This window comes from Trichosurus vulpecula, chromosome 9, assembly GCF_011100635.1.
Source record: "Trichosurus vulpecula isolate mTriVul1 chromosome 9, mTriVul1.pri, whole genome shotgun sequence".
Lineage (NCBI taxonomy): Eukaryota > Metazoa > Chordata > Mammalia > Diprotodontia > Phalangeridae > Trichosurus > Trichosurus vulpecula.
Genome location: NC_050581.1, coordinates 122,618,372 through 122,631,548, shown reverse-complemented (window position 1 = coordinate 122,631,548; position 13,177 = coordinate 122,618,372). Strand labels below are relative to the sequence as shown.

At 40.8% G+C, this 13,177-nt stretch overlaps 1 protein-coding gene across 3 annotated transcripts in view; it reads left to right on the top strand.

Annotated features, from left to right (window-relative positions):
- POC1A (POC1 centriolar protein A) overlaps window positions 1–13,177 on the top strand; it is a 179,566-nt gene that overhangs the window by 90,362 nt on the left and 76,027 nt on the right. For 2 of the 3 annotated variants that reach the window (XM_036738720.1, XM_036738718.1), the window contains exon 10: window positions 5,482–5,625. The exons of the other annotated variant lie outside the window; for it this stretch is intronic. In XM_036738720.1, the coding sequence (XP_036594615.1) occupies window positions 5,482–5,625 (144 nt within the window). The remainder of the gene's footprint in view (window positions 1–5,481; window positions 5,626–13,177) is intronic. 3 annotated transcript variants of the gene reach the window in all.

The following is a 13,177-nucleotide window of genomic DNA, read 5'->3' as shown; positions in this document are numbered from 1 at the left end:
GCCCTGAAACCCATGACATGCACCTTTCTTTTCTCCTGGCTGTTCTGGTCTCTACTGGAAGTGTTCAGAAATGTCATTGACCTTTAGGTTTCCTGGTGGGGAGTGGAAATACTATGTTTGTACTTGACTGCCCAACTCGGCTGCCATGAAAATACCACAATGAAGGGATTGTCTTACGGTATTAATTTTATCTTTGTCTGTTTGGTTCTCTAGATAGCATTCATTATATCTTTTTTGAACACCTTTTTTGAACATCACACTGCTCAGAGGGTGCTTTTGGGAAGACAGTGATATGTTGAATAAAGTCCCCTAGCATTTAGCTAGTGAGATAGGACACAGATACATGTAATCATAGCTAAAAAAAAATAAGAATTAAATTAAATATAAGAAAACAGTTGATGGAGGCATAAGTCTTTACCATGTGGCACATAAGGGATATATAGTGTATCTGCATGGAGAAGATTGTTCAGTCCTTGGGAGATGATGAAGTTACCTAGAGAGTTTGTAGAGGGAGAAGAGAAGAGTGTCTAAGACAAAACCTTGGGGAATGCCTACAGTTAAAGGGTGTGATGTGGATGATGAGCCCCAAAGGAGAGGTCAACAAGTAGGAGGCAAGTGAGAATTGTCATGAAAACCCAAAGAGCAGGGAGGATCCAGAAGCAGAGGATGGTTAACAGGGTCAAAAGCAGGGTCAGGAAGTCAAGAAGAATGAAGTCTGAGAAAAGACCATCAGATTTGGTAATTAAGAAGTTATTGGTAATTTTATTTAGAGAAAGCAGTTTCAGTTGAGTGATGAGATCAGAAGCCATAATCTGATCCTGGAGTGCTTAAGGTCATGAAAGATTGAGGAGTATATGAGAAAAAAGGAATTCAAAGCAGCAAGTATAGACTTTTTCCGAGAAATTTGTCTGAGAAAGGGAGGAGAGATATCGGACAATAGTAATCCACACTACCTAATTCTGAGTCACAGATCCAAGGTGGACTGAGGACAAGATTTATACCCAAGGATCACATTCTAGGAGCAATTGAGCATCCTAAGATGTGCACTAAACAAGGAGCAAGTTCAGAAGCACTCAGTAGCTGTGTGGCTCTGACCCCAAGAGCAGAGCAAGGTCTTTGTTCCAGCTTCCAACCTAATCTGGAGCCTGTGGTAGAATAACCAGGTCTAGAATCCTCAGACCAAGGGGAAATTTGTAATTTTGTCAGTCTGAAACAGAAGAACATTTATCAGCTGGCTGATAATGGCTGAGTCCAGCAGCAGTCTGCTGGAACTCCAAATAAGACCATCCACAGGCATTTTCCCCAGACCAGGAACTCAAAGAGCTTAGATCAAAGGGGCAGTGATCAGACTTTGCCCTACAGCAGACCATTTTGGAAGTACAGAAAGCTTGCAGGTCCAAGTGCTGTCTTTGAGATACTGAAATAATCAAACAATACACCCCCCCCCTCCAAAAAAAAAAAACCACCAAACAATAGCATGATCAGTCCAGACATTCCCTCCAGAAGTGTTCAGAGTCCAAACATAATATAAAGTCTGAAATTTGGATGTAGACTAGAAGAATAAATGAACAACAACAACAAAAAAGAATTCCACCATAAAAAGCTATTATGGTAGCAGGGATGCTCAAGAGAATGTTTTCAAAACATCTACAAGAAGAGGCTCAAAGAAGAGTGCAGTTTGGATACAAGTTCAACTAGAATTCCTGGAAAGATGAAGCAAGTGTTTGAAAAAAGCTCAGAAATGGTTTTATAAATGAAATGAGAAGAAACAGTTGGGAAAGAAATGAGAGTTGTGGTGGGACAGATTGGAAAGGGAATTAACAAAAATCTTGCCAAAGTAGCAAACTCCTTGAAAATTAGAATGGATCAAATAGAAGTTAGTGATTCCACAAGACATCGAGAAATATTAAAACAAAGTTAAGAGACTGAAAAAATATGGAAGAAAATTAAAGGAACCAAATGACAAAAATAACAACTGGAAAACAGTTTTAGGAGAATACATTTAAGAATCATTGGACTGCCTGAAAATTGTGGCCAAAAAAAAGAGCCTAGACATCATATCAAGAAACCATAAAAGAAAACCGTCAAGATCTGTCAGAACCAGAGAGCAAAATGGACATATAAAGAATCATCTCCTGAAAGAAACCCCAAAGGAACCCAGAATCAGTATAGCCAAAATCCACAGCTTCTAGGTCAAAGAAAAAATATTGTGAACAGAAAGAAAGAATTCAAATATGGAGGGGCCAGGATCACACTATTTAGCAGCCACCACTTTAAAGGAGTATGGAGAGCTTGAAATATGATATTTCAGAAGGCAAAAGATATAGGTTTACAGTCAAGAATTACCCTGAAAACTAAACATAATCCTTTAAAGGGAAAAAAATGGATCTTTAATAAAATAGTGGACTTCCAAGCATTCCTGATGAAAAGACCAGAGTTGCATAGAAACTTTGACATGTAAACATAGGAGTCAATAGAAACACAAAAAGGTAAACACAAATAGAAGGGATTAAACAAGGACAAACTGTTTACATTTTAATGTGGGGAGATGATACATGTGTCTCCTCTGAATTCTATCATTATCAAGGGTCATAGAAGGAATCCATAGATAGACAGAGGGCCTGGGAATGGTTCTGTTATATCTTGATGATCTTGAAAGAAGAATGGAAAGAGAGGGGAAGAAGACTACTTTGCGAGAAGAAAGGGAAACAAAGATTAGGGAAAATTATCATATAATTGAGGTGCTCAAGTAGAAGTCTATAGAGTTAGGAAGAGGAGCTGGTTATACTTGAACCTCTCATCTGAATTGATCCAATTGCTCCTCACTCTAGAATGCCACCCTTCTGTATAGGTCTTTTCCTCAGTTCACCCTAGATCTGTAACTCAGAACTGGGTAGTATGGGACAGAGCTGCCAGGTAGGACCTGTTCCTGTTCCCTATACAAGTTTTGGGATCTTTATGCTGGATCTGGGGCCTCTTCTTGCCCTGGTGCACAGTATCTCCCTGTGCTAGAATGACTTAGGCAGCAGGTTTGTGGCCAGACTCTGTTAACAGAACTGCCTGTCTCCTTGTGCTAACCTGGACTGGAAAAATGACTTGCTGTATCTCCTGAAGAAGATTTGGTCCGGTGCATTTTCTAGATCTGCTTGGAAATGTTGTGGGGTGGGGAGGCCAGGCTGGAGGGTAGGAAGAGTTTGATGTACTTCTTCCTGCTACTCTTTCATCTTGGCTTCAACTCTGGGAGCAAATTTAATTAAGCAGGCACAGAATCAGCTGCCTTCAGGTAGCTGGCAAACACCATGGTTTGTTGCCTGAGGTAAGGCTTAGGGATGGGTTTGAATAATGTATATACTAGTTGTGTTCCAAAACTTTGTTTGGGTTTTGAATGTCTGGAATGCAGTGCATTTTTCCATACAAATTAGTATTCTGAATACAAGCAGTATTTCCATAACATTGTTTATTAAATAAAACTTCTGAAGGGCTAGCCCAGGAACCTCTTGTACAGGAAGGAAAAATTTAGGAAGCTGGAATGACTACATCTCCCTCTTAGCCTTGGCCGCTGCTGACTCCCTGGGGAGAAGGAAGTCTTCCTTTCTTCTCCTGCCTCAGATGCTGACTGCTTAGCCAGAAGGGAACATAGGAATGTGGTTACTTGTGTAATGGATAGTGCAGTGGACTTGGAGTTAGGAAAACCTATGCTCAAACTCTGCCTCTGCTATTTCTTAGCTTTGTGTTGATGGGCAACTCTGAACCTCAACATCTCTTCTCTAAAATGAGGATAAAACTTAAGAGTTCCTAGTTCACAGGATTGTTGTGAAACTTAAATGAAAGTAAGTAAAGTGTTTTGCAAACTCTAAAACTTTATGTAAATGTGAGTTATCTTCTTCATCATCGTCGTCGTCATTATCATCATCATCATTATCATCATCATCATCATTTGGCTCAGGAGACCCCCGCTACAACTCAGGTGATATCCAACTGTTAATATGTACAATACTCTATAAAACTGGGAGTGCCTTTGCCTCTATGCTCCCTAGAGGCCATATTTATCACCCTTATGAACAAGTACCCATTATGAAATAACTGTAGCAGCCATGAAAAGAATAAGAATTCTCTCATGTTGCCATGAGAAGGTCCCAAAAGTTAAAATTGAAATAAGACCCCCCAGGTGATCCTGACTCTTTATACTCTGGCTTGATGTGACAATACAAAGACACCATTGTTTTCAATGAAAGAGGGGAAACCACAAGTCCAGGAAAGCTTAAGCTGCTCCTAGGATACTTTGTTTATTTCTGGACCCCACAGCTATTGAAGGATTGGAGAGGATTCAGAGGAGACCCTCTGAAGTGGTGACAGGGCAAGAGGATCATATCTGTGTGTTTCAACAATCTGTCTAGCAGCTGCTGTTGGGGTGTAAAGTCAACAAACAACCAGCCCACAGAACGCTGCAAAAGCCCAGGTTCTTTTGATCTGCTTTACTAAGGAAAGCAACGTTAAGGGGTTAACAAGTTTACTTTAATCCAGCATACAAATACCATTCACTTAGTTCAGGGGAAAAAGCCAGCACCCTGAACTTCAGAGCAAATACAAACAAATTACAAACATCAACAGACAGGCCTCATACAATTCATAGTAACCAGCATCAGCCCGGGAGCTCATAACAAGGGCTAGCCCAGAGTCACACATGCCACCACTGCTTGTGGGTCAGAGCTCTGAAAAAGAGAAAGCCAACCTCTGGTTTTATATCTTTTTCAAGGTCAAGGGTGAATCACACATGCAACTCACCCATGTGACCTAAAATCATCACAAAGATGCGACTTAAACCCCCATGGTCTAAAAGCCTCTGATGTCACAAACATGTCACTTAAACCCATGTAAACTAGGCTTTCCCTTGAGGCAAGGAGGTCGTCAAGGACTCCTTATTTGATCAAGGAAATAAAGGCCAAACTCTTCAAGGGCACTTGGTTGAACTAAGTGCTCAGAGCCCATTTTGATTGCCAACACACTGTGAGAAGAGGGAAATAGAAGAAAAGGCTAAGGGGCAACTTAATAAGCAGAGGCTGGTGACCAAATGTTGATACCAGGTATCCAAAAGGACTTGAGGGGAGAGCTTCTTTATAGAGACTGGGAAGCACTCTAACCAGTTGAAATTTCTCCTTTGAGGAATTGGTTGTCATCTAACAAACATAAAGGTGAGTATCAATCTGTTGATAGTTTGTTGTATGACCTCTTGGGTTCCCTCCTAGCTGTAGGCTTCTTTGATTTTTTTCCACATTGGAAGATCATACTTCCTTTGTTTTAGGAATGAAGATTTATGGGGTGTGGAGAATTTGACATAATGAGGGAATGTTGAATTTCCGTTTGCTGACATTTTTATATTTGTGTTTTTGCTTGGTTTCTCTTGAATTATTTGAAATAGAGATTTACCTCATCCAGTTTATGGTAGTATTGAATAAGGAATGACTTTTTCTTTTTTAACAGCCAGAAATGGATTTCTCAGAGACTTCCCTCAGAATGAAAGCTCAAGATTCTATCAGGAGCCCACAGGCAGATGTAATCACCCTTCCCCCAACTATTACCAACACCCTGGAACATATCGTGGGCCAGTTGGATGTCCTCACCCAGGTAGGAAACAGGTTTTTATGAGGGGAGAAAACTGCATTTAGTCTATTAGAGGAATGGTTTCAAACTCATCTACTTTAGTGGTATATTTAGCAACAAACAAACCCCTTCCCTCACTTGTTTCCCATTTCCTAAACTCTGTATTTTGTAGTGAAAAATCTGAACCCTCTGAGCTGAAGTGCAACATAGAGTACTGCACCAGGAGTCATAAACCCTGGGTCCTTGTGATGAGCTGAGGCTAATCTCTAACTCAGTAACAGTGGCTGGTTGATAGAGCCAGTGCAGTGTCGTATGAGTCAGACTGAGGATTTCCTCAAAAGAGATCAGTTGGAGGGAATTGGGATGCAAGGTTGCCAAAAGGGAAGTCCAGGAATCATTTACCAGACAATGAAGTCAGTAAACATGAGGGTCAGCAGAGCTTGTTGCCATCAGTGGCATTGTTGGGTCACTCAGTAGCCTGAAGGTCGCTGCCAGCTGTTAAAAATACACTACTTTCCAGGGCCACACACAAACTATAGCTTATCCTTTATAGTTCTAGCCTTGGTTTTGCTTTTTTAATTGTGTGACCTTGGGCAAATCCCTTTTCATGTCTGGGTTTCAGTTTCTTCCTGTGCAAAATGAGAGCTGAATTAGATCATCTCTAAGGCCTACCTTAGCAATTCTGTCATTTTCTCCAAATCTCACAAGCTGTGGTTTCCAATTCAGTGCTTACTGTTTTAAGCAAATGTTCCCTGGTCATGATGGGTATATGAGTGAATCCTATAAAATGTTTAAAGAGAAACCAATACCTATGTCATGCAAATTATTCTCAAAAGCTGAAAAAGAAAACAACACTGATTCTGAGAAATGGTAGGGACCACAGTGGTCATCTAGTCCAACCTATATACAAAGGAATCTCTGTTATAACATACCTGGCAGGTGGTCATCTAATCTCTGCTTAAAGACCTCCAAGGAAGGGCATTTTACCACCTCTATGGACAAGCCACTCCACTCTTGGACAGGCCAAAGTGACCAGGGTGGGGAACCTATGGCCTTGAGGCCACATGTCACCTTCCAGGTCCTTGGGTTCGGCCTTTTGACCGAGTCCAAGTTTTCCAGTTTTAGCAACAAAGTCCTTCCCTCACTTGCTTCCCATTTTATTTTATTAAGGGGATTTGTTCTGTGAAGTTTGGGTTTAGTCAAAGAGCTGCACTTGAGTATGTAGAGGGCCACATGTGGCTTTGAGGTTGCAGGTTCCCCACCCTTGGGCCAGACACAACTAGTCCAATCTCTTCTCCTGTAATTACTGAAAAACAGCAATCCTGTCCCCCTTGCATAATCTTTTTTCCAAACTAAATATTCCCAGTTCCGTATACGTTGTGAACTCAAGGTCCTTCACCATCCTGGCTGGCCTCTATACATTGTCTCTAGCTTATCATTTTACCAGGCTCCTTTTATTATGAGATAAATATAGTCCTAATACCTAAATCCAGAAGTTTAAAGCAAAGTTAATTATAGAGCACTATCACTTAAGTATATAAATACAAAACTTTTAAATAAAATCCTAGCAAAAAAGATTTTAGCAACAGTCAAGTTGGACTTATCTCAAGTATGCAAGGATGGTTCAATATTAGGAAAACAATTAACATAATTAGTCATGTTAAAATTAAAACAACTAAAATCACACAATTGTTTTTTAACTCATATTTATGCTAGCAGTTTAAAAGTCATAGGCATTGAAGGGTCATTTTTGGAATGATAAAATATATATCTAAAACCAAAAGCCAGTATCATTTGCATTGGGGAAACCCTAGAAGCTTTCTCAAATATAGGAGTAAAGCCAGCTGCTCCTTTCCCTACTGTTATTTGACATAGTTATAGAAATTCTAACAATAAGACAAGATAAATTAAAGATATAAACATTGGCAAAGAGACAAAGTCATTCTTATCTGTAGCTGTTGTGATGGTTTTCAAAAGCAAATAGTCATTTTCCGTGTCATGTCTAACATTCGGCACTTTATAGACATCTCATTTGATTCCCACAACAAATCTGTGAGGTAGAGAGCATTTCCCCTATTTTGCAGATGGGGAAACTGAGATTCAGGGAATTAAATGACTTTCTCAAGGTTATGTAGCTAGTAACTGAAGCAGGCTTTAAAGCAGGCCTCTTCAGACTTCAGGGCCAGGGTGCTTTAACTATTTGCTTTCCCCCACCCTGAAAGTTCTAATTATGTGTCAACCAGTTTACTCAATCTGGCTCTAGCTGTCATTTAATTGGTTTTAAGTTATTTAGGGTGTTGTGTGTGTGTGTACAGTATGGTATATGCATATATATTACATAGTTCCTCCTAAATGCTAAATATTCATCTAAATGACTGCTAAAAATTTCAGTACTGTCAGCTCGCCCTTGTCTAAGTCCTCTCCCCTAATGGGACTCTCAGGCATTTCTGAGTGGTTGAAGAGTCCGTTCATCCTTTGGTGTTCGGGTCTGAGGTGAATAATCTTTAGAACCCCAAATAGTGCTTTTTTAAAAAAAAGCCTTCCTTTTAAAGCATTTAAAATAATGTGGCTTCTATTTCATGGGTATATGGACTCATATGCTTTTACCACAGCTTGCATAGGCAGATCAAATATACAAAATTTTAAAAAACATGTACACACATAGACAAAAACAGCTGAAGATTTAACTAATGAGGTTAGAATCTAAACTTGGGATTCCTCAAGTCTAGAAGAGGAGACAGTGGTCTTGAAGAGTAGAGTCTTCCATTTGTGAGATGTAGTGACTGTTTATAAGAGTTGAGATAGCCAGATCTAGGTCTTGCTAGAGTGCTTAGAGATCTGAAGCCTGTTCTCAAACCTTTGGAGAACCTACTGGAAAATCCAGGTAGGAAAAGACAGTTACCATGTTTGTTCCCATATGTCTCCCCCATTAGATTGTGAGCTCCTTGAGGGCAGAGACTATGTGTTGCCAGTGTGTAGGATGGTACCTGCCACATGACAGGAGCTAAATAAGTGCTTATTGACTAACTTTCTTCTGCTTAGCTAGCCTAGAGATAAGAGGAAATCACATGAATTTCTTGAGGTAGTAAAATAGTGAGTCCTGTGCTTTTAGGATACCAGTTTGGCAACTGGGTATGAGGAAGAGGTAAGAGTTGAAAATGACTAAGGTATCAGCCTGGGAGACTGGAAGGTTGGTAGTTGCCTCAACAGAAATAGGAAATAAGGCAGGAGGGAGGGTTTGAGGTAAATACAATGAATTTTGTTTTGGACGTGTTGAGTTTCAGATTCCTCCAGGACATCTATTTGGAATTGTACAAGGCAGTTGGTGGTACAAGACTGGAATTCAGGTCTGGTCTGGGTGTCTTGCTCTGGGAGTTGAGCCCAATGGAGCCAGCGAGGTCATGTGGAAAGAGCAAAGAAGGATCCCAGGCAGGGGTGGGGAACCTGCGGCCTCGAGACCACATGTGACCCTCTAGGTCCTCAAATGTGACTCTTTGGCTGAATCCAAACTTCACAGAACAAATCCCCTTAATGAAAGGCCATGAGTTCCCCACCCCAAGTCCAAGGTAGTCAGTTTTAGGAGACTGAGAAGGAGAAGCCAGACAGGTTGTGGGAGAAAGGCTACTTGGGAGTTTAAGTAAGTAGTCAGAAGGGGAATAGTTAATGGTGTCAAATGCTGCAGAAAAGTTGAGAGGGGTGAGGGCTCTGGAAAGGCTCTCTGATTTGACTATTAAGACATCTGTGGAAACCTTGAAGAGAGCTTCAATTGAAAAATGAAGCTAGAAGCTGGATTGCAAGGGGTCAAGGAGTAAAATATAAAGATGGGGAGGCAGCAAATGTGGGCAGTTTTTTTTAGGAGTTTGGCCATGAAAAGGAGGAAAGAAAAAGGATGGTTATTTAAGAGAATGATAGGAGTTGGAAAATGAGGGAGAGTGGATGATCCAAGAAGCAAACTGAAAAAAAGATGAGAGAGGATCAAAGACACAAATAGAGTGTTTGGCACTTGCAAGGGGAAGAGCCTCAGGCTCCAAGATGAGCTGGGGAGGAGAGACCATGGATGATGACAGGACGGGGTAGGAAAGGGCAGCATAGATGGCTGGAGCAGAGAAAAGAAAGTGTGAAGCGGCCTCCATGGGGAGTACAGTAGAGTCAGGGCACAGTCTGGATAGGCTCTGGGTGATGGATGTAGTCAGGGTGGACAGTAGGAAAAAAGGATTGGAGTGTGAAAAACCTAAGGTACATGCGTGGTCTGCTGTCAGTCTGCCAAAGCTGCTGACATTGTCTCATTAATGGGATGGAATAGGTCTGTTTCTTATCTCACTTTGAGGTCTAGCTCTGGATTATTGAGGCAGCTTTGTGTCTCTCAGTATGAGTAAGATCAGGCCAAACACTGCACATCAGGATCCTGCTTTAGTTGGCTGATGCTTGATAGGAAGTGCCACACAATTTAAAATGGCAAATAACTTATGTCTTCTTCTGGATTGATTCCAGGACTGAAGGGCCTTTGCTTCATGTTTATTTTTCCTAGAGGAAAGAGGGCACATAAGCAGTGTGAAGAAACTTAAGGCCACAGAAGCCTGCAGCCCTCTGCTAACTACAGAAACTTCTTCAGGTTGTTTTTGACCCAGTAAAGTGAAAGATCAGTGGGGGCGGAATAAATTAGAGTGTTATAGGATAAAATTGGAAATAAGTCTGAAAAGATGGTAAAAATAGTTGGACTGTAGAAGATATTTTCCTAACAATATCAAGCCAAGGTTAATACCAAAAATATTATATTTCATTATTTTGGCGGGGTACCCTGGAAAGTCCTGCTGTGTTAGCATTTAGAACTGGTAGTAATTTTTCGAGTGCTACTCATTATTATCAATCAGCATTTATTAAGTGTCTACTATGTACCAGGCATTATGCTAAGCATTGACACAAAGAAGTGAAAACAGTCCTTGCCTTTAGGGTTTAACAGGAGGGGAAAACATACATAAATAGGTTATTTGCCCTTCTTTCTTGAAGAGGACCATGACATAAGGGAGGTGATGCCATGACATGCAAATGAATTGGATTTAAGTGAGGGAGGGCTGTGCAAAGTCCACCAGCCTCACTCTCTTCTCAGGAGCCATCTGGGTCCAGTAGCAAGATACAGATCAGGACAACTGGAGATAGCCCCTGGATGCAGTGGGAGACCTTGGCCTTTTTAAGCTAAGGTCTTTAACAAGTCTCAGTTTGACTGAGGTGATGCCAATTGAATGATTAAGGCTAGGTAAGAAATGAAGCAAAAAATGACCTCTTTTACCTAGTCAAAAAAAGAAAAATCTGGGAGGGGAGGACCCTCAGATTTTCTGGCCAAAACAGAAACAATTGCTATTTACATTCACTCTGAGCCAATCTGGGCCCAAGCAATGACCAAGTGGAACTTGGCCATGCCTTAAACCCAATTCACTGTGGCTCTTATTGATTGACCAACAATAAGTCCCAGGCCAAGCCCCGCTTTCATGGTTGAAGTCTTGCTCTTACAAAACATTCGCAAGTACATGCCTAATGAGTATGAGTTAACTCTTAATCTGAGTTATTTCCCATGCCATATTGGACTTTTTTTTGGTTTAATATCCCTTGATTTTAATTAACAGTAATAATAACATAACAGTTGTATATAGTGCCTTATAGTTTTACCACTAGCTTTCAGTACATGATGTCCTTTAATCTTTACAATTGCCCTAGAAGTAAGTGATACAGCATTGTTATCTCTATTTTACAGATGAGAAAACTGAGGCTGAGAGAAGTTATCACTTGCCCAGGGTCACACAGTTCATAGGCATTGTGGGCAAGAATTACAGGCCATTCTTCTTTAATTTAACGTCTATCCACTGTTCATCATGCTAGGCCAATTTCTTCCCCACCATCACTTCACTTACTAGTTGAATGCAGCTCCTCAGGGTCTCTCCTAGCGGCAGTGGAGCTTTTGTAAAAGAAATTGTAACTACAGATTACAGACCTCAGACTGGTAGCATGTTTTGAACTGAAGATGAAGAATCCTCCCCTCCCTCTTCCATTGTGATGAAACTTAGCTGTAGGTTCTGCAGATATCTACCTCCGAGTTCCCAAGACTGAGTTTCCCTCCCCTGCAGATGTTTCAGGCTTCTTACTTCATCACATTTCTGTGATAACTTCCAGGGCAGGTCTCTCAGTGATGAATGAGGACAATTAACTTGTTAATGTCAAATATCATGAGTTAACTTGGTCCCTTTACATGTCCTAGCTTGTTTTAGATGCATTGTCCCCAAGTGTTCCATCATTAAAGCTCTGTTGTTAGTCAAGGGGGAAAACTTCCTTCCCCTTAACCCTGAGTCACACTTTAAAGTGATTGGAAGGAATGTCCCCCTCATACTCTTCTTCTATTTATTTCCCACTCTTGTATGTTCAGTTTCTCTACTAGGAACTATACTTAAAAGCATCATCCTTCCTGGAAGGCCTTCATCTGTTTTCCCAGGGAAAATCACCTTTTCTGCTTTAATAGGCATTAACTTGGGAATCAGTTTTAGGTGAGTCACTCTGGTCCAGCAGTGGGGATTACTTAAGAACAAATGGTACCTTATTACAACAGCCTTCACATTACAGGTATCTAATCCCTCAAAATGTAAGCACTCCATATTAAAAGGCCTTATATGACCCAGTTAGCATATGAGACAGGTTTTAGACCTGTTCCCAAATCAACATTGGTGTGAGGAGGCATTTTGCATTTTTAAGGTTCTTGGTGTGGTTTGTATCATTCTCAAATTCTTCGTCATGACTTGGGACAGGCAGAATTTTTCCTATACACATTTTGCAGAAACTAAGTCTAACAGTTTGAAAAAGTTCCCTAAAGTTCCAGGTATGGCCATGACAAGTCCAAAACAAACCTGAATTCCTTATTCCCACCTGTCTTCTATAAGCCATCTCTTTATAAGTGCAGAGATGCTTGTTCCTCCCAGATTTGGGAACGGGGTGAGTAGTGGTGGTTGATTAATCAGCACTTGCCTATTTCCTCTTTTAGAAATTCTTGAGTTACACAGAAGCCAGGTAGCATTCCTTATTTAACCTTCATATCTTCCTCAGCACCTAGAAAGGTGCTCTGCATAGAGGAGGCACTTAATAAATCTTGGGTGAAGTTTAATTGCTGGTGCTTTGAATAGGGACAATTGGATCCTTGAGTGTTTTCTGAGCGATAACTTAATTCACAATGTTTCTCTCTCCAGCACCTTTCTGGGCCCTTGTCAGCTCATGCTAGCTAGCTCTGCTTCCCAAAATTGCTTTGGTGGCATTGTATTGCTAATTGTAGTAGTACTGTAAGGGAACCAAGAGTTCATCTATCCCCTACACCCCTTCTTTTATATGGAATCAAGAGAGTTGTCATAGGTGACCTAGCTAGTTGGTAGCACAGCCACTACTAGATCCCAGACCACCTGACTCCTAAGTCAGTCTTCTTACAGTACAGATAACTCTGAAATTGTATTTTTCCACCTCCAAATTCTACCCAGATGGATACTTCTTTTGCTCTGATATGGTGGTTGTTGGTGGTGGGTGTTTGTTTGTGAAGAGGGCCAAT